This window comes from Chelmon rostratus, chromosome 3 (genome assembly GCF_017976325.1).
Source record: "Chelmon rostratus isolate fCheRos1 chromosome 3, fCheRos1.pri, whole genome shotgun sequence".
Taxonomy (NCBI): domain Eukaryota; kingdom Metazoa; phylum Chordata; class Actinopteri; order Chaetodontiformes; family Chaetodontidae; genus Chelmon; species Chelmon rostratus.
Window position 1 is genome coordinate 16,289,266 of NC_055660.1, and position 24,802 is coordinate 16,314,067.

Genomic DNA, 24,802 nt, shown 5'->3' on the forward strand with positions numbered 1-24,802 from the left:
AAGACGTTTGCCTCTGCTGTTCATTCTGTCAGGTTTCTGGTAGTTAAAAAATAAGCTAAAAACACATCTGTATAACTCAAAGTAGTGATTTTGTTTTATCTCGAACTGCTCCTGTGTGAGATGTTTTGATTTTTAAACCTCTACCTCCCCTGTCCTTTCCTCTCTCTCTAGCCTCCCTGTGTGTCCCGTAGTGTGGTCTTGTCTTCGGGGGCAGAACAGGGTGATGATGTAGCTGTGCTGAACGGCTGCCAGGAGGAGCGCAAGACCAGTGGTGCCAAGGTACAACACACACACATGCATGAACAGTGGCAGCAGCAGTGCATTTGTCAAGCAGCCCGGCTTCTTCTCCTTGTCCATCTTCTAAATCTTGTCCTTCTTTTCTTCTTTGTCTTCTTCACTTTCTCCTCACCATCCAGTTCATGCCAGGTCATAGCCCCAGGACAGCCAACGGTCTCCTGAGTCCCCCGTTGGAGGACCCAGTGCGAGCTAGCCAGAGCTCCCTGTGTGACATGCTCCAGGAGAAAGAAAAGAAGACTAGCACAAGCACTGGGACTGGCACCAGTCTAGGCATGGCTGGTAGCACAGCAGCAGCGGGCACAGGAATGGACCACTCCGCCTTGATCCAACTGCGTGCCAAGAACTTTAGAGAGAAGACCGACGCCCACTTTGTGGAAGTTATCAGGGAGGACAGGTGAGCAGAAACTTTAACAGTAGAATTTATGAACCGATAATAGCACTTAAGAGTGATTATGTATGATTAGAGTGACTGACTGAGTAGTTCTGAAGGGACCATTAATTATCCCATATTTTTATAACTTTCTAAGCCAGTAAGCATCAATTATATGAATGATTTAATCCTTTGTAAATAATTTTCACCTTTAAGGTGTGCATCCAACCACTTCGGATGCCAGTCTATCACAGCATTAATACATAGCATTAGACAGATACATTCACTCTCACATTTTACATACTGAAGTTGAGTGTGGCAGAAAAGACAATTCAACTCTACGTAGAGAGGCAATAGAATTTAGAAATTAAGAGCATTTTCAAAACTACAGTATAACTTGTTTGCTCTGGTCAAAATCAGTGGATGAGTTGGTAAACTTCTTCCATTTTGCCTTTGGTTCAGTTTCTTTTTTACACAGAAGAAAATCCAAGCAATCCCTGCAACGCACTTTGTTGCTAATCCAGGTCAGACCTCGATTCATTCTCCGTCTAGCTGCCAGCAACTGTTAATTGACCTCATCTACATCCCGGTATGCAAAATGCACCTGTTTAGACTGCTCCAGAATTTGTTTTTGACTGGACAAAGACCACTTCTTCTTCAGGTCAGCTCCTGAGAATGATTACTGTGTTCAGATCTGGTCAAACAAGTTGCACCAAGGGGGCAAACAAACCAGAGTACGATTCCAGTGCGATTAAAATGCCCTAAAACAAGGTCATGCGAAGAAAAAGGTTTCAGTCTATACAATGTTAGCATCTACTCAAAGTAGAGCAGATTCTAGTTAACACCTTAGCTATTTTATTAGTGAATGTTTCTTTTTCCAGTAATATTTAATTTCTAATCTAAGAATCATATTTTGCCTTATGGTTGGTTTTGTTTCTCCGTGGTTAACAGTCTGATGAAGGATTACTTTTTCAAGCCACCCATCAACAAGATCAGCCTCAATTTCCTAGAGAGACCTCTGGAAAAGGCCTATCGTAGCAGCTACAAGGAGGAGGTACACACACACACTCTTATCTCTGTCTTATCATACCTGAAAGTCGTTTGTATTGACATTTTCCATTACCCCACCTGCCATAGTAATTATAAACCTCCCCACAGCCAAACTCAGCACTAACCTTAAAATAGTTCTGTCTGTTCAGATTTTTCTGAACAGTTCTGACTGTTGAGATTTTTCCTTGTTTTTCTACCCTTGTGAGGATATTTATCGTCCAATTTATCCTCAGTAAACCAAAAGACACATGGACTTCAAGCAAATGTTAGGGTTATAATACATCTTGGGATTCTGGATAGCGTGCTTTGTGTCTGTGTGTGCATGTGTTTGTAAGTGAAGGGGGAAGGGATTGTTGCAACATTTTCCTTTTATCCCATGTTTTCCAAATTTTATCTCACCTTAGTGCAACACACAATCTCACACTCCCAGGTCCAGTTCCAGTTGGCCTGCAGTGACCCCACAGCCTTGCAGCCCCCTGCTGTTTCATCAGTGTTACTGCAGAGCAAAAAAAAACCAAAACAAAACACTTTCACATGTTCAACCTCTGAGTTCATATCATGCCAACCACAGTAATACTGTATGACGGTCAGTCTTTGTATTTTGCAGTGACTTTGTTGCTAAGCTGTGAAGTGGACACTCCTGATAATAAGACTAACTTTGTGTTAGTTTCAAAATGTCTGTTCATATTTTAATATGTTCTTGACTTTTTATTTATATTGAAGTTTAGATAAAGATAGCTTGACAGTTTGCTTACTTCTGGACTTGGATTTTAGTTCAGACAAAACACCTTCTATATGTGTGTGCAGTCTAAGGTGCAGGCATGATTTCTGGGAACCACGGCCTCCCCTCAGTTTCACATCCCTCTTCTCCTCCAGGTGAAGAACCAGGCTCAGGTGCAGACATTTGCAAGCTCCACCTTCAGCTCCTTCCTGGATGTTCTCCTCAGCTGCTTCGTCTTCCTGGCCCTGACACTGGCCTGCTTCCTTCCACCTCTGGTGAGCCCGGATTCTGTGGGCCCTCCAGCTGCTGCTGCCCTGGCCCTGGCTCCTCTCGCTGGCCTGTTGGAGCTGGCCTCCCTGGTGCTGTCCATACGGTGAGGCAGATGACATGCAGATGCACTGTGTGTTCTTGTGGGTGTGCTTTTGTGTGTAGGCACGTTTTATATCAAACGGGGTTCAGCCAATATGGGTGTTTTTTTTAAAGCTGATTAAAACAAATTTATATTAGATTTGTTGTAGTGGTGAACTTTTTAACCATTTTTGTGAACCAAAATGTTTTCTCCATGTTTTAATTGTTCCTTACAGGATGGAAAAGCCTCTGAAATTAAATTTAGGCTGTTGTTCTCAGTGCTGTGCCATCAGGCCCCAAGAATATTCCAGTATTTCCAAATTGACTGCTGTGGAGCTTGGTTGATATAAAAGCCTGTATCTCTTGGGCCTCAGTGGCACAGGATTGAAAGCCACTGATAGACCATTGCATAGCACTACAACTCTCCACTGAAACCAAAACAAATGATTTTATGTGGTGGTTGGCTCCAACACTACAATGGATTAACTTCCCTTGTCAGATACGACTGGCTCATGTCCAGTTTTTTTTGTGAAACACCAGTATTGGCTCAGAAATTGGCAAAATGACATCCTGGTACTGGGTACAGAAGAAGAAAGACAACAACAACAACAAAAAAAACTTTCTATTTGGAGTTTCTAGCATTCAAGGTGATAAAGATATGTTTTATTTATTTTGTGGTGCGTTTTATGGGTGTGCATGCATCTCAGTGGAGAGTACTTAAAAAATGAATTCATTTTCACTTATTGCTATGCATAAATGGGCAATAAATCTTCATCTCCTCGCTGGGACTTGGACAGCATAGTTGTGTTTTAATAATGTGAATAATTTGCCTTAATTAAGGACTGATGAGAGTCTGCTGCAGTTTTTCCCTGTTTGGGCAGGAAGAGGATTGCGAGTGGAGTGACGGATAATTTTTTTTTGTTTTTTTTTAGTTGCTTTCTGTGTGGATTTGTTTTTATTAGCAAGTTTTTGTTGCTTGTGATTCTGATCTCAGAATCAGACAAGTGAAAGAATGAACTGATATTGCTTTGGAACTTATCCTCTGTTGTCTTTTCCTAACACTTTGTCCTCCTCTCCTCTCCTCCTGCAGTATGGCCTTCTATCTGGAGGAGGTGATGAACTGTACCCGCTCCCTGCTCCTTGTGGTCTCTGGATGGGTCCCCCGTCACGTGATTGGGGCTGTGTTAGTCTCCCTCCCTGCCATCTCTGTCTTGTCCCACCTCACCTGCAGTGTCCGCTTGCCCCTCCAGGTAATCATGTCTGTTGGTGGGTGGTAGAATAAAAACTGGAAAAGACTGTGTGGGTGAAGGAGTAAAAAGGAAGAGATCCCACTTACAGTGCAGTCACTGGACGGTGATTGTGATGGACCCACTGGACACACATTGTCCAGTGGGTCCATCACACTCTTAAGAAATTCTGCTCTGTACAAAGGGGCTTCATATCACACTGCAGCTTGGTTGGTGGCTGGTTTGGTGTCCTATGTATTAGTCAATTAAGAGAACTAACAAACACTATTTAACAATATTGCTGCTATAGCTGTTGCTACTACCAAGGCTACCATCACTCTCACCATTACCACTAACACTGCAACTGATTTAATTACTGCCCCTACTCACTGTGCGACTACGCTGCCTCTGCTGTTACAGGGGCCACTGCTAATTGTGATAGTGGTACTATATGTGATTTCCAAGCTCAAATGGTTTGCCCTCACTGATATCTCCAAGCCAAAGCAAGCAGAGAGGAGTCGGGCGGTTTGAAACCTTGCCCTGGTAGTCTGAAGCCAGAGATCCTTGGAGACCAGCAGAGCCGTTAGCTGGCATTAGCCTTGATAGGAACTGTAGAAGGAAAACAGCTAGGAGGCTTAAGGAGGCTTCGCCTGTGGACCTTGGCACCAGAAATGTTGACATTTCTTCCTCTGCGAGTCCTTCATGTGAGAAGATTGAGAGCAGCCATACTTTGCAGTGTTTTTGGGCTGTTTTGAGGCAAGGCGATACCAGCTCTGTATGCGCTTGACTCTCTTCCAGCTTTTAGCCAACGGCTGCTTGCAAGATGTGTTGTGTGTTTGAGATCTTGTTTTTCAAGCGTTTTTTACACCCTGCTTCTCCATCAATTTCTCTCCCACCCTGCTCTGTCTCTCCCCTCCGCTCTCTTCATCTCTTCGGGGCTTGCAGATCAAAGCTGGTTCTTAATTAGTCTTGCCGTTTTCTGGACTCTAGTGCCTTTGAAGATATATAACCCAATAACAGTTCTGGTGGGGTATGACTGGGAGGGAAGTGGGACATGTGTAGGTATGAGAGGGAAAAAGATGTTATCCTGTCAACATAATCAGTAACAACCTGTGAATGTCCCCAAATTACTACTGCTGTCTCCTTGTGTTTTGAATAGATAATATACATTTCTAAGAGCTCAAATCAGTGTGTTTTACATACATTGTATATGTAGATGTATTTCTCACCTCAAGAAATCTTTCCTAAAATTTGATTTATTAGGATAATTTTTGCTATTCATCTCACCTGTAACCATTGTTGTCATTATTAATGAAGATGAACATGAAGCAGGCTATTGGTTGAAACCATATTGCACAATGAAATTCAAATAAGAATTGCAAAAAGACAAAAACACACCTCTTAGCACAAGTATTACATTTTGCTGAACCATAAAGAAACATTCAGGTCAATGCAAGGCCGCCAAGACCCTGAAGGACCTTTGACAACAACATATAAGATCACAGATCGTACTCCACTGTCCAAAGCTATTCCAGTTACACTGAATTATGCGCTATGACTGTTGCTATGACTGATGCTGTGACTGATGCTATGACTGTCTTACATTCTGACTGTATTCACTGAACTACTTTCCAGTTCATACTTATCAGTGATGGTCATACAATTTTTTGCTTTAATAGAGTGCTGCTGTATTCACTTTGATGTCTCCAGTTTGTCTTAAATATGGATAGTTAAAGTCAAAAGTATGGAAGAATTTTCCAAAAAAAGTTTTCTTATTATCTGCTATTTGACTTTTACATGTATTGGTTTTGATATGGTCAAACAGTTATACCCTGCCTTCTTGTCTTAGATAGACATGGAGGCAGTGCGTAATTGAATACCACAGTGTTCATATTTAAATCTTACCTGAGAAATTCCTGTGACAACACAAATAACACTATATCTAAAACTGAAAAAAGTAGAATGAAACATGTCCTATTTCTAGGAAATACAGAAAATGTACCTATAGATGTAAAGGCATGGCAAGACAAGTTTATTTGTGGACCACATTTAGTGCACAATGGCTGTTCAAGGTGCTTCACGTAATGCAGTAAAAACATACCAAAAGAAAAAAAGCATAAAAATAAAAATAAAAAGAGACTTTTTCAAGGAAGTTAAAATGTTAACACACACTTTAACAGCAGACATAGATTCAGGATAGCAAGGCAAATTTTATTTAAGGTTCAGTCTAAACCAATGCGTGACATAAAAGTTTTTAAACTGGATTAAAATATGGTCAAAGCTGTTGACAGTCTGAGTCCTCTGGAAGTTTTTCCTGGTCTGTGACGCACAGTAACTAAATGCTGCGTCTTTAGACAGAACATCTGCAGTGTTAATACCAGCTAAAGTTTTAAAATGTACCAGTATTACTTTAGTCACACAATATGGTGTTTTGAGCCACTCCAGCTGGATATAATGGATACAACAAGGAAGTTTTGTTTCTCCTTTAGTTTCGGTGAAAAAGCAGTCGTAGTCTGTTCTTACTAATATACTGAACTATTGAAAACCCTGCAATTTTTGCGTTTACCTATCATGATTACCTCTCCAACTCAACATACAACTCAACTGCATTGTAAAGTCCTCAGTTGCTCGAATAAGTCACTAATGACGAGCCCCTTTTCTCCAGGTGACCATGTTCTTGTGCTGTGCCACCATCCTAGCCATCATCCAGTACTGTAACTTCTGTCAGCTCAGTTTTTGGATGCGCTCAGTCCTGGCCACTGCTACCGGGGTCGCCCTGCTGCTGTTGCTGTACAGCCCCTTGCACAGGTACAGGTGAGCACTTCATATTATGCACACATACGCAAATACCCTAAAATAAGGTACACTCATGTAAGAATGAAAGAGTGCATGTACTCATGTCACAGTATGCAAGTGTGGCATCTTATGTTTCATTCAGTGAAAAGACTTGTAATCCAGTGTGAGCTCTACTAAGTTAACTGATCATCCTGCAGTACAACAAAATCCTTGAGTATCTAAGAAATCACTGTCGGCCATAGTATTAACTTATAATCGGCATGTTGGAATTAAGACCTTAAATTTAGACTTTGGATTTTACACAAATAATTTACTATGTACAATCACCATCCACATCTGTCTAGAATTTTGGTCTCCAGTATTAATTTATCGATACATTTATGCTTTCATTCATTCATTATTCCCATACATTTCTAACTTACCCAGTTGGTTTGATACAACATGCTACTGTCTACCTGTTCTTCGGTCAGTACAGAGGATTTAATCTGACCTGTGTTGTATATGTTACCTCGTGTGTGTATTGTGTGTTGCTGCGCATGCATGTGTGTGACCCTTCCTTTCTCCTGACTGACACTGGTCCCGTCGTCTTTCAGCTCTGGTAATAACAGCTTGCCAGTTCATGGGTGAGTGTCTCCGTGGAAACAGAGGGGTTTGATGGATGAGTGACATTTGAAGGATCAACAGGAGCAATAGCCCTCTTTTCTGTTTTTCATAACTACATCTCTCTCTGGCTTTTACTCATTCTCACGCTTTCCTGCTCTTTATTCCCCTACCCATCTCTCTCTCTCTCTGTGTCTCTATCTATCTATCTATATCTATCCCTCTCTCTGTCCCTCTGTCTCTCTCTGTGCACCACCAGTAATGGCTGCTAAATGTCACTAGTGGTGGAAATGACTCATGCAGCCTGTGCTGGCTTGAATTTTGTGTAAAAGCCACAAGTTACTGAACTACACCACTGAGGAGGAGAGAAGGCTGGAAAAGACTCTCCTGCTTTATCGGTTAGAATTTTGATTGGTAGCTACTTCTCAAGACACACAGGATACACAATGAGCTTGAATCATACTTATCATGCTTCATTTTATGAGCCACTTTCAGTCAGAGTGCCTGCCGATATTTATCAGCATTTAGTAGTTACTCAACCAGCAGGGAAGATGAGTTTCTGTGATGTTTTTTAAAGAACGTATAAACCCTTTCTTACAGTAAGTGTCCTTGCTTGTGAATGACTGAGCCTTTCAAGGATCCCTTTCATACACAATCATGGTAAAATGGACTGTATTTATATACCGTTTTTCTAGTCTTCTGACCACTCAAAGTGCTTTACAACACAAGCCTGCATTCACCCATTCACACATGGTAGCTAGGCCACCTGCTCATTAAGAGCATTAACACATTCACACAGCTACTGAACTTGGGGTTCAGGATCTTGCTCAAGGATACTTCGACATGTAGATTGGTCGGATCGAACCGCCAACCTTCTGATAAGTGGACGACCACTCCACCTCCTGGGCCACAGTCGCCCCATCGAACATGATACCATCACCTTTTACCAATTAACCTCTTACCTGTGGAATGTTCCAAACAGGTGTTTTTGGAACATTCCACAACTTTCCCAATTTGTTGTTGCTCCTGTCCCAACTTGTTTGAAATGTGTTGCTGCATCAAATTTAATAATTACAAAAATCTATGAAGTTGATGAGGTCAAACATTAATTATATTGCCTTTGTACTGTTTTCAATGGAGTATATGTCTTAAGGATGAGCAAATTGTCACATTTTATTGTATTTATGTTTTATACATCGTCTTTTTTTACTATTTGTAATCAGGGTTGTATGTATGTATATATGCCTGTGCTAATACTCAAATCCTAAATTTAAAGCAATTCTGTGGTTGCAGTCCGTATTTCTCTGTGCTTCATCTGTATTTTGTCAAACTTTTAAACTTTAAATTAGCAATCTGCATTCCAAGATTTCTTTTCTGGGTGGTATATTATGATTTTATCCCTTATCTACCTCAACTTCAGTTAGTGATCTCCCAAATCTCCCATGGTGCTTTTTGACAGCAGCCCCAGAGAAGCAGTGTGAACATGTTGTTTTCCATCAAAGGTGGACTTATGAGGACATGAGTGTAGCTAGTTGGTCAACTACTTGTGAGCATTGGATATGATTTTTTTTGAGACCAGTGGAAAAACAAGTATTTCTGCTCCCTCTTGGACAAATTTGAACACTGGTATAAAATCATGAGTCTAGAATTACACTCTATCATTAATTTTGAAGGACTGATGCCAAACAATCCTGTTATCAGACATAATTAAGGCTGCACTGGAAACATTTAATCATGATATGTTATCTACATGTAGCATACATCACCACCTCACAACAAAGTGGGCCAGGAGATGCAAGGTAAAACACCAGTAGCTGTTTTTGTGTCAGTGTTTATTTTGTGGATTCTCCACACAGAGCCTCCCTTTCCTCTCTCCTCTTCATCCTGTTAATCGGTTTTCCTGTTCTGCTTCTCCTTTGTTCGGTATCCCTGTGTTCAGCTCTCACTCTTCTTCTACTCTCCCTGTTTTCTCGCTCAGACCGAATGTCTCCACATCCGGCGATGGTGGTTCAGCATTAGTCACTCCTGGCCCTGACCCTCCTCCGCGGCCACTTGACCTTTTGGTCCCGGAGGTTGTCCTGGCCTTCTTCCTGCTTCTTCTCCTGGTCTGGTTCCTCAACCGCGAGTTCGAGGTCAGCTACCGCCTCCATTACCATGGCAACGTGGAGGCAGACAAACACCGCTCCAAGATCCAGACAATGCGAGACCAGGCTGAGTGGTTACTGGGCAACATCATCCCCATCCATGTTGCTGACCAGCTCAAGGTTTTTGTAGTTGTTGAAACAAAAATATCTTAATTGTGAACTTGTTTTGTAATTCAGCACCATTTTGAAGTAAATCCAAAAATAAATTCTTCTTAGTATTTTTTATTCTTCATCATGAATATATACATGTTTTAGTGTTCAGAATATCTGAACACATTTCTCTCTTAATATGAGAGAGAGCTCATTGTAATACGTTCATCTTTGTCTCATTTTTTCCTCAGGTGACCCAGAGCTACTCCAAGAACCACGACAGCGTGGGCGTGATCTTTGCCAGTATCGTAAACTTCAGTGAATTCTATGAAGAGAGCTACGAGGGTGGGAAAGAGTGCTACCGCGTCCTCAACGAGCTAATCGGAGACTTTGACGAGCTCCTTCGCAAGCACGAATTCAAAAGCGTGGAAAAAATCAAGACAATCGGCGCCACCTACATGGCAGCGTCTGGACTGAATGTCCGGCAGCTGGCAGAGAATGATGAGGACTCTCCTCATACTCACCTGAGGGCACTTTTCAACTTTGCCCTTGAGATGATGGGCGTCCTGGATGACTTCAACAAGAACATGTTGGGTTTTGGCTTCAAGCTCCGTATTGGATTTAACCACGGGCCGCTGACAGCGGGGGTGATCGGCACCACTAAGCTGCTCTATGACATCTGGGGAGATACGGTCAACATTGCCAGCCGCATGGACTCCACCGGTGTGGAGTGTCGGGTGCAGGTGAGCGAGGAGAGCCACGCTGTGCTCAGTGCCATTGGCTTAGAGTTTGACTATAGAGGTACAGTGAATGTTAAGGGCAAAGGTCAAATGAGGACCTTTCTCTACCCCAAAAGTGGGGAAACTATACATCAAGATCGAACGGAGCTTGGCGCCAGCATTGGACCCTCGTCCGTGGCATCAGCAGCCAATAAGACTACAGGATCTGTTGCCCAGGCAGCAGCTCTTCCTCCCTCCTCTTCCTTTTCTCCTCCTCCTCCGTCCCCCTCCTCTCTTTCCACACTCCCTCCTCAACCACAAAGCGCTGTAAGGCCTTCAAGAGCAGGGCCTGAGCCTGTCCAAGCTAAATCCACAGAAATGAGGGAGGAAGGATATAGGGACGCTCCACATCTCCCTGGACAGCCCCCTGCCACAGACCTTCACCCCCCTCCCCACTCTGAACTAGGCCCAGAGCCGAGCGCCGAACAACTGCCCTTCCAGGCACAGCCTGCTCCTCTCGCACTTCAAGAAGAGGAGAACGAAGAGGAGGAGGCCAACGAGCTATCAAAACTCAATGAGGAGTTTTATGCTCGTCTCTGATCTCTCCTCTCCTCTTCTCCTTTCTTCTGTCTCCCTGCCGCCCCCAGCTTCTGCCACTCCAGAACTGATGCAGATGCGGTTGGGATGTCCCTTTCTTTATGCATGGGTGAAGTGTCTTCGGCACGGATGAAGAACAGGGAGTTTGTCACTCCAACACAAACAGTGGCTACAGTGGCTATAGAAGTGGCTACTGACACCTTTCATGGGAATGCTGCCTGAGTGCTGGGGTGGGTTAGACCTGTGTTGAGCACAGAAGTGTAAAGGGAAGAAGGCCGAAAGGGGTTCAGAGGGAAGGAAGTGTTGTTGGTGTTGTTCTTGATGTTTTTCCTATTTTTGTTATCAAGTGCCTTCAGGACTAGAACAGTGAACAAACAAATATGAATACTGAACAAAGTTTTAACAATCTTAGACTACGGAACATGCTGTGGTTTCTTACTCCATGCTTTTATTTTCAATGCAAGTATTTCTTTTCAAAAATCATTATTGTTGTGCCATATAATTTGTTTTAACTTGATCAAAGTCTTGACCTTACTTAAGGGAAAATAATAAGTGCCAGTGCAGCATGATGGGCTGAGCAGGGAACTATGGGAAGAATGAGGGAATGACATGAAGCAGTGTTAATCTATGTATTCTGCTTTGACATGAGGGCTTAATACAGTATTCATTTGTGCTAGAGTCTCGGTGAAAGGGGACATGCTACGAAGCAGGCTGCAGTTTGTGTAGCAGCTAAAATGCACATTTTAAGCACAGGTCTTGCACAGTGTTTTCTCGACCACTTGTATTTGGTAGTTCTTACCTTGAAACAGCTTTGAAGAAAGTTTAAACGGAGCTCTTGTTTGTCACAACAAGCACAATCAAAGGCACAAAATCAAATCAAATAAGGGAATATCTAATATATAATATTTGGAAGAAAAGGTGGTTTAAAAAAGTGAGATCATCACAAAAGCAGGAAGGCACTTTAAAAATACTTCAAGTGATGCTCCACCCAAGATGTGTCCTCTGGGTGTGAAACACTCCCCGTAGACCTGACGGATGGGTGTAAAGAAGGTTGTAATTTGATCCTCAGTGGAGCACAGAGAATGTGATTAGATTGAGCTGATGCTGTATTCCACAGAAACATCTCAAACCAATCCTGCAGAATAATCCACGTCTCTGCTGTCCATCTGCATGCTCAGTGGGCTCCAGTCTAATTCCCATCAAAGTATAGCTACTGAACTACTTAAATTCTATATTTTTGTTGTCAACAAATCCTGTGAAAAGACCAAAACGAACAGCGTGTTTGTCCATCTTTTTTTTCAATATAGCATACAGTATACTTATCACTGCAGTAGTAATGGTAGGAAACAGGAGGGGAGAGCGATTGGGATTGGCATGCAACAAAGGTCTCCGGCCATACACAAAACAGGGCATGTTGCTATTGGTGGGTGCACCTTAACCTCGAGGTCAGCAAGGTGCTCCACAAGCTCCTCTCAGACAGGAGTAAGCAGTGCATTTGTTTTGTACTATTGTCAGTGGCTGGTTTGGTGTGCTGGTGAGTATTTCCAGCAGCAGCATGGTGTATGTGGGATTGACTCAAAATAAAACTAGTGTCCATGTTGGTTGGAATGAAGGCACGTGTCAGCAAGTGCAATGATGTGGCTCACTGATGTTTTTATTCGTTTTTCGGTAACAATGCAGCTCTAAAGCACAGAGGTGTAAGATACATGAGGCTTTGACTGCACAGACAATACTTGTTAGTAGGATTGTTTCATTGTTGGTTTTGGTCTTTTCATCACATATTATTAACAGAGTACTCAACCTTTAAAGCCTACAGTGGAGTGAGACTTTGAGTCTCTAAAGATTTTGAGTGGAGCGTCACTTGAAGTGGGACTGTGAGGGACAATCACTGTGTAGTTCTTGATAGACGATAGGATGGTCCACAATGCTGTTGGTGAAAGTGTCAAAGCACAGATCAGCTACAGTTTCTACAGTACTGTGTGTAAAACCTCAGACTCTGATTTTGTGACGTTTCCATCCGTTGCCTTCTTTGCCAGAAGAAAACAAACAAACAAACATTTGTCAGTCCATCACAAAAGATTTATTCAGTAGTTACGTACTGTCTGCCTTTAGCTGTGCGATTTTCTGTTGAAGGGGTGGGACGTTCAACTTTAATCCTGTCATAGCCTTTATTTGGAGGGGGCCCTCTACTGTATCAATATACTTAAATTGTGCCACTTTAATTGAGTGATCTATAGGTGCAGTGCAACCTAAACTAGCTGATTGTTTTGTGGTGCCTAAAAGTATGACTGTATGTTTTTAGTATTTTGGTTTTCAGAAAGTTTTTTTTTTATTTTATCATGCTGTTTTCATAATGAGGATAGATTATGATTGTATGTTTGAGGAAATTATGCTTGTTGTGCAGGTTTTGCTGCAATTGTTTTTTGACAAAATTCCATCTTTTTTTTTTTTTTTTTGCTCTTTTCCAATTCTTTCATTCTGTCATTAACCAGTTGCCTGGGATAGTGTGGTGGTGTTCCCATTGAATCGCTGGACACTGAGTCCATCCGTAGTTCTCTTTGGTCTTTACTCACTTCATGCTTTGTCTTTACACCTCAAAACACTTTGTTTACCCTTTGTACTTTGCCTGTGTGTTTGTGTGTGTGTGTGTGAGAGAGATATTTTTACTCCAAGTCAGTAATATGGAAAAGATCACTGTAATATGATGCAAAAGAAAATTAATCAACGACATGGCCACTCTTTAACTGTTACATTGCTGTTGCTGCCTTATCTGTAGAGGAATTTCACAAACAGACCTGCATTCTTTAATTATTTAAAATGGAGAGAAAAAAGCGTGAATTTTACAATATCTATAATGATCCTGAAAACAGTCACGTGATTTAGAGACAGATGAGCCATCTATTTATGTAGCCATCTCCACCTGTAGCATTAAAAGGATCTCTGTTTACCTCTGCCATTGTGCACTCCGAACAACAACCAGTGCCTTTTGAATTCGGAATATGTTTAATCAGAGCGTTCATGCTGTGATCATTTGTATCAAATAGTGTTGATATCTCTAGTAGCATAGGGATCCTGAAAATCCAAAGAAGTTTCCCCAGAAACTGTCACTCTAGATTGAGACACAAAAATAGCTATGTGAGATAAGCTTTGTTGACTTAAACCTTTTCTTACAGGCACATCTCTCTCGTTATACTCTTGCAACGCATATTCTCAACATGCTCAAGCTTGCCAAACCTAATAAACCATACCACACTAAATTAAGAAAACAGATGAGAATATCGGGTATCAGTTTTGAAGGAAAGTTCTTGTTTTTTCCCCACATTTTCCAGATTGCCCTTCTGCCTCACATTGTTAGGTAATCCTTGGTGATTTCAAGCCATGCCGCTGTATCCATAGCATGCACAGCAGTGACAGAAACCAGCCAGAGTACATTTGAGGTGTGGGACTCCACAGGTTGATGGGCACACCACCTCTCCAGTAGCGCACATCTGTACACATGTTTAAATAAAATATTAAAGTGAACACTGCTGGCTTTGTGATCTGTGATACAGTCGGGGGAGAAGTGTGTGTGATATTGTCTGCATGGAACGAACGAGCATTTTTCTACTTTGTTGGACACACTACACTCTTAAGTTTTCATTCTGCATCAAACTCTTATTCTTTTTTTTCATTTGAGTATCATTCTTTCTCCAGTTATGTTAAACATTAAGCATGTGTTGCCAACACGCAGGATTCTTCGAATCACTGAGCTTTGCTCATTTAAGGTTACTTGGATTTTGTCTTTCTCTGACAGTGTACTGATGGATGATGTGTGTATGACAAGATTTGTTTTCGTTTTTTTGGCAGAGGGAAAGAAGTGTCCCGAGGAGTCTAATGCTCCAGTTAAACAATGCAATCTAGAAAACCAAGTGCATTGAGGAGAAGTTTAAGGCCTTTCCTGTTGAAGAAGTGTGATTCTGCTTTGTGAAAGTATGGGAGAGGCATAAAGGTATTGTGTTTTAGTAGCACTTGCTAAGCTCATCACAGCAAAATAGCATCGCCAAATCATTTAAATGGTGACAGCGCCACATCTTTTCATTATAAATTGTCTAGTTAATTCAACCCGTACGTGTTTTTTATTACACTGGGACAAAAATTAGACAGAGTTGTTTGATTTAAAATCTTTGTGTATTCGTTTCATGAATGAAATGTATTATGTATGTTTTGTGCACATTACCCATGTATCATTTATCAACACATGATCGTAATCTGTACACATTTGCACAAAGCACTCAGTGTTTGTACATATGCAGTTATTTTATGTCACATATGTTTTTTTATACATGTGCATGTGTCAGATTTTGCCAGAAAACAATGAAAAATTGACACGTATTATCAAATTGATTCAATGTGTGTCTATTTGAGTAAGTGTGCGTGTTATGATTTTATTACTCTTTTTTTCAGCTTGAGAGAAATAAATCTCCGAGCAGAAAACAGTTGAGTGCACTGTGACATATAAAGTGAAGATGAGTCAAACAACATATGCAAATTAGCCTGATAATCAGACTGAATAGCCATTTTGTTTTGTTTAGAAATTGCTGAGTCATCTGGAGATGTTGTGATTTGGAACCACACTATATGTACATTGCAGGTTGGCCAAGTTTCAGGAAGGCATCAGAGAGTTCCAACATTGTCAATAAGGTGGATGTTTTTTTAATCAGCCAGCTGATGACTAAATTGACATGCCTACAGTGATAATCCAAAGTATATTTTACTGAGTATTCACTACCAGAACCCAAATAAGTTATTTGTGTTTGACATCTCTTGAGGAGACACTTAAAGACTGACCATGAAGAGGGAAAACGTCAAACAGAAGAGATGAGTAAAGCGTGATCAAAAGGGAAATCTGTAAACTATATGGCCTCCAACTGAGTGTTCCTTTTTTGTGTCTTTTCGTTGTAATTGCATTCATCTGCAGGGAGGACGAACATGCAGATCCTGTGAAGTTTTAATTCAGATTAAAAGATACATAATGTGACTCCAGGTTACAATACAGCTGCCTTATATTTTTTGCCCTTTTAAATTTAAAAAGCTGGTAACCCCTACCACCATAATGGCATTGTACCTGTGACACAAATGTAGTGAATGTAATATCTAAGTGATGTATTCAAGAAGAAATAATGTAAGTAATTAACTCATATAACAACAATATCATGCAACACAGAGATATAATTTATGTACAATATTATTCTTTAAATATTTAATTGAACATTCAGTGTTAATATTAATATTTCGGTATAATATTTCACACACGTTTTCATAATAATGTACTAAGAATAACTTCTAAATAAATGAACCAACTTGTGACTTGCTTGTATGTATCTCTGGCGGTGCTCTAGCGCCCCCAGTGGTTAACGGTAGCGGTGTTTTCACGTAGGGCGTGATTGCGCGGCCCCTCCCCCTCCACAGCCGATCTGGAAAAGAAAAAAAACTTTTTTGTATCGAAGGAATCAACAGCCGCCATCTTGTCGTGGCTCGGAATTAGGATTTCGGTCCAACACTGGTTTTTACGTAGAAATCGAGCATCCTTACCGCGATATGACAGCGTCCTTCCGCCGAAAACGACATCTTAACATCGCCTCGGAGACATTTTGTGCGAAAAAACGGGAATTGGATCGATGGTCGTCGGGCAAAAAAGCTCCGTATATCTGATTTCCCCTTCAGAGTGCGGCGATTCAGCCCCTGTCGCCGTTCGGGAGCAGTATTGTTTACCGTGAGCAAGCGGAGACCAGGTCGTGACTTTCGAAGTGGTTATCAAAAATACAGCATTTTTATGCAATTGTGCATTTTTGTGGAGCTTCGCGCGATTGTTGCATGAAGAAATTTGACGTCACGCAAAATGGGTACTTCGAACATCTAGAAATTGCGACCTTTCCCCCGGAATGCAGCAGTCCACCTGATTTTATTGGATTGTCATTCTGAAGTTCGATTTTTACATGGGGAATATTTTATTTGTGGATATTTAACGATAATAATGTGGGTGTTGGGTGTTGGATTATCATGGGGTGAATGGCGGTGGCGAAGCGGGGCGCTATTGCATCTCTTTTGAAAGACACTGACTCTCACAGCAAGGAGTAGCTAACGCTAACAGTTAACTTAGCTGGTAGCAGGCAATTAGCTAGCTATTAGCCAGTTAGCTAACGTTAGCAGGCTGCCAGCTTGCTAATGTGCTAACCGGGAAGGTTCGGGTTGATAGAACAACTTCCCTGTCACAAGGCAATCATAATTATCAAATTAAGCAACCAGCCGGACAAGACAACAGCCATGGCTGAAAACCTGCTGGACGTCGGACCTCCCAACTCAAAGCGGCCAAAACTGAATTCACCTGCCCTGTCGGCTTCTGATGGACCAGGTAAAGGCCTCAACACTGTCTATACACATAAACACCAATATCAGGAAGATTTTCTCCAAACATTCCTGTGCGATGTCGTTCCTTAAATTCATTGCTCATCCGTGCAGTTTGAAGTCATCAGGTGAGCCAGGTGTGCAGAGCGTTTGGTTGGTAACTTAGTAACTGGTTATACTGCAGTGTTGTGGTTTGGTTCTGTTGTGAACGTGTAATTGGAAGACCGACGCTGTATACTCAATCGCCAGTTTATGCGCCAAGATGCACTTGCCTTGTGCCCATGCAAGACCTCACCTGCCTTGTGCCCATGCAACACCTCCATAAGATAAAACGTAATACAGTTCAACAGCACTACAAACTACAGTCTCCAAAAATGAATACACAATTCAAGCAACGCCTTTCTTTAACAATGAAAGCGAAAACTGGACGTTTTTAGCGTTATAAAGTTGGATGTCATGCAGAGCTGTTGCATTACGCTGCTGAAGTTGTGACTGGGTGTGCAACACTGGCAACTGATCATCTGTGTGTGTAAGGAAAGAGCATTTCTTATATTTGCTTTATTCTGACTGCATATGGCAGTAAACATCTGTGTAGGAAGTTGTAATGTGTGATAGTTTTTCATCAGAGATTTGATGACCCTCATTGTCTTACATACTCAAATGATGCAGAAATCACACCTAAACTCAGATGCCACTTCAATTCATGGCCCACTGTGCTTCAGAAATGAATGTCTAATATAGGTAATTGAATTTTCAGGCTGGCCCTTCTGAAGCAGTTCCATTCATTTGGAGAGAGATCTTATTTTATTTATTGCATTCAGTATCCAGATCTGTTTAGAGAAATGATCAGGGGTGCCAACAAGAGGTGGGGGAAAAAAAGGCTGATTGACAAACAAATGTTTGATACTGGTGCTTGATTCAGCTAGCAAGTGTAAAACATGAATTAGCAGCGACATAAACAGAGGCATATCCTCGGCCACAGCACAGCATATGAACCCACACACCAATCTGTATGTGATTCGACTGCCTTTGATTGTACAGTAAAATATTTTATTTACTGAAGTTCTTGGTGACTATGTTATACTTAATACAAAGTTCTTATACGTTTCTCTCTGTAGACACAAAACATAATTTTGAAATGAAATATGTTGGAACACATGATAAACATCTAATTGTATGCTCTGTGAAAGTAATTGGGATTAGGAAATTCCTCTCTGTTTCGTATCTTGACTGCTTTGGGTTTAGTTTGAAGAGATATGAGAGTTATGACTTTCTGCCCTTGTCAAAAAATCAGATGGGCCTGATTGTAAGACTGCAACACTCTTTTTGGAACACTTTGTTTCTGCATGAATGCACTTTTATTATAAAAAAAACTAACAGCATATACTTTCATACTGTATTGGTTACCTTTTACATGTTTGTCCCGTTTAAATAAACAGAGGGGAAAAAATCCAAGGATGTAGTTACTTCTGTATGGAACACCATAAACTTAGTTGCATACTTGGATACACTCTTGTCATGCTCTTGGAAGTAGTTGGTTTTAAACACTTAAAAAGTGTCTTCAGGCTAGTTACTCTTTATTCTTTATTTGGAAATCCATTAGCTTCCACAGTGATTGCTTGTGTAGGACCACTTTCTGATATGATATTCTGTGACACTTTATTTCTTGGCCACTTGAAAGACGACTTCCTGAGTCATTTGTGAAGTAAAGAGGAGGCAGACAACTCCTGTAGGCTAAACTGGGTCTGCTGGACAGTATTGGGACCGATGTACAACAACAGCTACGGGTTTAAGAAAGTTGCTGGGTAGAAACTTTCTAGCCTAAAAAATTAAGGCATACACAGTCGATAACACAACACTGTTACAGGCCTTGAATTCAGTCATTTTAGGGTCAGGCCACTTTGGCCTTTACAAATGCAAATTTATTGGGGCATCGTGGCCAAAATGTAGGGCACCAAGGCCAAAACCAATGTTGCAATAACAATAGGTGAAAAAAACATATTATGAAGACAAAACGGTAGTTTGCGTTACACTACTGCTCTGAGTTTATTAAAACTGTAACCTGAATGTTTGACTTTGCCACAAAATGTCTGATGGTTTTTTAAAATGCGAACTAATTATTAGATTAGCAAAAATGACTTAAAGCCCTTTTTACATGTTCAACATTAAACACACAGATGTGAAACCTCAAGGCGAGACTACTGGTCTCGTCTCGTCACTAGATACACTGCAGACACAGCAACTGACAAAAAGAGGAGATATACAGAGAAATATTAGCTGTTTTCTGAGTGAGGCAACAAGAATGCCGCTTTTCACGTTGCAGCAAGAGTCATTAATAACGCCCTCAATCACATCATGTTTAGGAAAGAAGTTAAAAAATATGTGCACAAAGGGCAACTATTTACTGCATACTATTGTTAGAAACTGAGTACAATAACCTGATAATTAACCTGTGTGAGACACACGGAAACGTGAGTTTATTTGCTGCGTAGCATATAACATTAGTTTTGAATGAGGATATTCGCAACTTTTGTGTAAGGGTACAACAGCCAGTTCAGGACAGGGTGGGTTGAAGTGGCTGTGTGGTAGAAGGCGCGTTACGGCCACACCCCGTGTGGTCAGTCGTTGCTGAGGAAAGATGCATCTATCAAGATAAGTTTTGTGCTAATAGGCCACCACGAATCCAGATAAGTGGTACTATTGCTGTGTTTGCTAGATGTTAAAGTAGTCAACTGTTAAAACATTAACCATAAAAAAATTAATATGCCAGTAAAATGTAATGGCTGTCTATTGGTGAAGTTGGTTTGACCCACCGAGTGGTAAAAAATTGATTAACGCAGCTTTGTCTGCTCTTTCTTGGTATGATGTCGTGAATGCCAAAAGTTACAGTCTGCAAATATAACAGGACCCTCACTATTTAAACCTTTTTTTACAGAGAGAAAAGCCGCGTATTTCACCCAGTAAAAAGTATGTTTTGGAATCATATGTAAGTAAATTGTTTGGGATGTAGATTTGTTGCACATTGTGCATAATGACCAGAGTAAGCAAGTGTATGTTTTTTTATGCGTATTTATAGCTAGGCAAATGGTTTTCTTGAGGGTACCATGGCTTTGAAATGGCACGTGTTTGAGTTTGATGTTGTCTAGTCTGCAAAAAAAAGTTGGACAGTTGTTCAACAAAAGCAGCTGTCACAACAACAATGAATTACAACACCCATCACACATGGCAGAGGCACCACATGTCTGCAGTGATCAATCATTAAATTTGCTCCGCCTATTCTTTGTAGTTTTCGCCAGATACAATTGGGACGTGATGGACCCTTGGGGACAGCACTGGGCAACACTATCATCAGCCGTAAATTACTGTGGATAAAGAGCTGTCTTTCACTCTTTAGTGTCGTGCCTGGAGCTTTGTGAGCAGCACCCTTCTGACCTGACATTTGGCCTTTGCCATTTGCAGTCAAACCTGGTTTGAGTTGCATGTCTCATTTTAGAGTGTAGTGTAGCCCATGGGGAGTATTTGCATAATTATACGTGTGGTAAAGCTTATATACTTGCAGCGTCTGTGTACTAGTGGTGCTTTTGTGCAATCAAGTTTTGTGTGTGTTTGGGGAGGTTCTGTTTCATTGTAGTGGCAAAGGGCAAATATGTGCTCCCATGTCTCTATTCACGCCATATGTCACTCTGCAGGGTCTCTGGGCTTCCCTTGCCCTGATGTCCACAAACAAAATCCATTGATAGTGTGCACGGGTTTCATTACAGATTTCTTGACATTGTAGGACTTTTCACTGTCAAAGTTAAGGTGTGTCTCAGCAAACTCAGTGTTTGTCTTTTTTATGCTGATCAAAGCCACAAGTATGCTGAAACATAACTAGTTAATATTTGATACACGCCTTTCTGAGATCTTAGCTGCATGTACCATGTCGGTAAACCCACCCTCAAGCACACAAATGTTCACTTAGTGCTGTGCAAATGGCACCTTTCTTGCCTAGCCGGCAGACAGTAAGTTCATGATGCAGCTGCTGATAGAGACATTTTTGCATCTGCCAGAAAAACCCAATGAAAAAGTAGGCAGAGCTGCAGAGCAGACAATGGTAGATTGGTGGAAGTGTCTATGATGTCCTCTCCTTTAGCTTGCTTTTGCAGCATAGGCTATTCATTGTTTTTAAATGCAGCTCACTGATCATGTCAATGCTTGTATTTAGCACATTTGCCTTTGTTATAAAACAGTATGTGTTCCATTAGACAGCGTTGCTGTTGTTGCTCAATTCACTTGCATCTGTGTTGATGAGTGCAAATTTAAATTATCTGATGCCTTCTTAAAACCTGAGTCTGTCTCTTAGGCTCTGCAGGAAGATGTTTCTCCCAGATTGGGTAACTTGTAGATTGGGTATGTCAACTTTCTTCCCCATTCTGATGCTTGGTTTAAACAAGGGCTGTGACAGTAACCAGTGCCTGCTGCAGGGTTGAGCTTACTACTGTCATCACTGCAAAATTATGTGATATAAACTTTAATTAATACAGTAAGCACTGTTTACTCATGAACTGCCTTCAGTTCTAGGGTATTTGAAAAAAAAAAAAACCTCCAACTTTTCAGTTGTTCGTCACTTTGACCAAAAGCGGCCTTTTCATTTTTCCATCAGAATATCTGACTCACAGCCACATACAGCCACAAAGTCTTTAAAAAAACTTGTGTCTTGCCTCTGCTGATATTGTGCACCTTGGAGAGTTTGTTGAAGTTTTTTTTGTCTTGCTAGCATGCTGCCTCTCTCTCTCAGAAGACCTCTTCATCATGACTGTGTGTTTGACATCAAAGCGTAACAGCATAGGTTTTTGCTCATTTGGCTCAGGGACTGAAAAAAAATCTTATAATGGTAGAGAAACACAGATTTTTATAAATTGCATCCATATTTTGGCAATTTACATGACATTCCGTGTTTTACAGTTGATTCTGTTTTTATTATCACTCTGCATCGCCGAAATTGTAAGGTCCTTACTTATATCCGACAAATTTTGCTTTAATCAAAGAATCCTCCATTCGCAGCAATTTCAGGCTTGGAGACCTTTGGCATTCTAGCTGTCAATTTGTTGACGTAATCTCAAGAAATTTTGCTCTGTGCTTCCTGACACACCTCCCACAAGTTGGATTTGTCTGATGAGCACTCCTTACGATCAAGCTGCGTCCACAACAGCTCAGTAGGGTTGAGACCTGGTTACTATGCTGCCACTCCATTATCTACAGTATATACGATGAATGCTTCTTCTTTAAATAGTTCTTGCATAGTTTGGTCAGCGCAATGTCATTTGGATTCATCCACCTAGGGGCCATTAATGTCTGCACCAAAGTTGTTGAGATAATTCTCTCTGGACCAAAGTGGTGGACCAGCTATTGATTAGCATTGCCACCCATGGGCCGTAATGCTAGCATGACGAAACTCAAAAAAATGGAAAAACCTAGCTGAATTTGTCCTCTAGTTGTTGCAATGAGCAGCTGGCTTCCAATTAGAGATATTTCTGTTTGTGAAAATGATCCCAGAGTGATGATTCTGTTTCTAAAAAAGCACCATTACCTTCAGTATCAAGATGAATACAATACACTGCACATCTCTCTTCTCGTCTTCATACCCAGTTTCTTGAATTTGCCAGGCCAGGTTCATTCAGACTTGACAGAAACATACTGAAACTCACCAGAACGGTCTTTGTTAGTCTTTTCACTTTTCCAAAAATCACCAACTCTGAAAATATTCTGGCCCTACAAGCTGTTTTCCCTGCTGCCTCTCTCTGCTGTTGCTGGCCTCTTTGCGCTCCTGGGCTTGCTCAACAGAGTCTGTAGATGAACAGCGGCTCTCACTCGGAAGCAGACCATTAAATTTGCTGCCCAAAAAAACAACCGGCGATAGTTGATATATTCTTCCAGTTGCCCAGCCTTAGTGCTGCTTGACTCACTGAAGTCTGATAAGTGTAAAATTCTTAAACCTGAAGTTTGATAACGTACTATGTAAGTAGTATGGAGTAATTTTTAAGTCTGTGGTCATATGAGAGCTGTTTTTTTGTTTGTTTTTTTTTCTCCGGAGAAATCCTCTGTCATTCTTTCCAAATTGGATCCATAAAGCCATACCTGAATTGCCTTTTATCAGATCTTTTCCCCACACCTCCATCCAACTTCAGATGTTATTACCCACTCGAAGGACCCTTAAAGTATTGTTAAAAAAGCAGAGTATAGATTACCTTTACAGCACTAAGTGGCTTTCTTACTCTCCCTGCTGTGATGCTAAACAGCAAGTGAAAGACCAGGCAGACATGCTGCACCTGTCCCTCTAAGGCCAGACACTCAGCCCTAGGGCAAGATGACACACAACCCCAGTCTGGACTGCTCCTGGGGCTGCTTTTGTGGGTATTTATAGCCACCCACTTGCAGACAGGAGCCAAAGGGGATATAACAAAAAAAAGTATAGAGCAGTGCGGCGATCAGTCAGTTAAGGAAGGGGGATAATTGGGTGAAAGAGCACAAGAAAGAAGGAGTAATGGGAAACAAATGGTCACCAGCAAAGTGAAAAAGAAGGTTCTACTAAGAAGAACTCTAAATCTGTCTCCCGTTCCCTTCCTCCCATGGTTGGGGCTCCCCTGACTGCGTGTTGTGCTACCTAACCAAAACATTGCTTTGCATTTTTGGTCTCCAGCCAAAGAGCCTGGGGGTGAGGTTGCACTGAGTGTGTGTGTTTGTCCCCATTCAGAAATGAATGCAGGGCCAGTCCTGTGCGCATGTAGTTGAATTGAGTGCTGCTGCTCAAAGAGTGTCCATGTGGCTGTTGGTTAGAGAGGAGGGGCTGAGAGGAGCAGGGGAGGGAAAGACGGATGGTCCCTTCAGACTTAAACAAGCTCTCTCCACATGGAGCACCTGCTTGCCTGATGCCAGGGACAGACAGCGGGCTAGCATGGCAGATCTGGAAGGCTGTGTTTACTCAGGGAAGTGTGTAGGCCAAGTGTCCTCATTAAAGGCTGGATTCTGACTGAATCTCAATGAAGACATCCAGCGGGAGCAGCAGCAGACGGCAGATGGGAGGGTGACTGCCTCACTTTGTCTGCTCTGGTCTGTCCTGTTCCATCCTGTAGTATTAAGCCCTGTGCATTGTATATTAATAAGTGATGAGCTTTATTTGATCTGATATGTCTCATGTAAGGTGGCATTCCTCAGCTCTCAGTAGCTTTAGCTTTGTGGATGCAGGTAGTTGCCTTCTCTGTGTGAGCCATGACGGCCTCTTCAGTTGATTCATTTTGTCCTTTCAAAATAGGAATGCACTTTTTACATGATAACTTTGTCTGAAATGAAAAAATCTATCTGCCACTCTTTTTTGAAGAACTGAGTTAGCTGCTGATGATAAAGATGATCATTTGAGCACACCCAAGTCATGGCGGTTTGTTAAGCAACCTATTGGTGCCTTTAGCAGGCATTCAAACTGA

At 41.5% G+C, this 24,802-nt stretch overlaps 2 protein-coding genes across 8 annotated transcripts in view; both read left to right on the forward strand.

The window, feature by feature from the left end:
* Window positions 1-16,251, forward strand: part of adcy9 (adenylate cyclase 9) — a 42,439-nt gene extending 26,188 nt beyond the window's left edge. Inside the window, exons 3-10 of one of the 2 annotated variants that reach the window (XM_041966752.1) lie at window positions 172-279; window positions 417-691; window positions 1,619-1,721; window positions 2,594-2,811; window positions 3,877-4,036; window positions 6,678-6,826; window positions 9,387-9,672; window positions 9,894-16,251. In XM_041966752.1, coding sequence (XP_041822686.1) covers window positions 172-279; window positions 417-691; window positions 1,619-1,721; window positions 2,594-2,811; window positions 3,877-4,036; window positions 6,678-6,826; window positions 9,387-9,672; window positions 9,894-10,961 — 2,367 coding nt within the window. In that variant the 3' untranslated portion in view covers window positions 10,962-16,251. The remainder of the gene's footprint in view (window positions 1-171; window positions 280-416; window positions 692-1,618; window positions 1,722-2,593; window positions 2,812-3,876; window positions 4,037-6,677; window positions 6,827-9,386; window positions 9,673-9,893) is intronic. The other variant, XM_041966753.1, reaches the window with a different exon arrangement.
* A 209-nt stretch (window positions 16,252-16,460) lies between these two features.
* crebbpa (CREB binding protein a) overlaps window positions 16,461-24,802 on the forward strand; it is a 41,764-nt gene continuing 33,422 nt past the window's right edge. For all 6 annotated transcript variants that reach the window (XM_041934505.1, XM_041934506.1, XM_041934507.1 and 3 more), the window contains exon 1: window positions 16,461-17,349. In XM_041934505.1, the coding sequence (XP_041790439.1) occupies window positions 17,262-17,349 (88 nt within the window). In that variant the 5' untranslated portion in view covers window positions 16,461-17,261. The remainder of the gene's footprint in view (window positions 17,350-24,802) is intronic.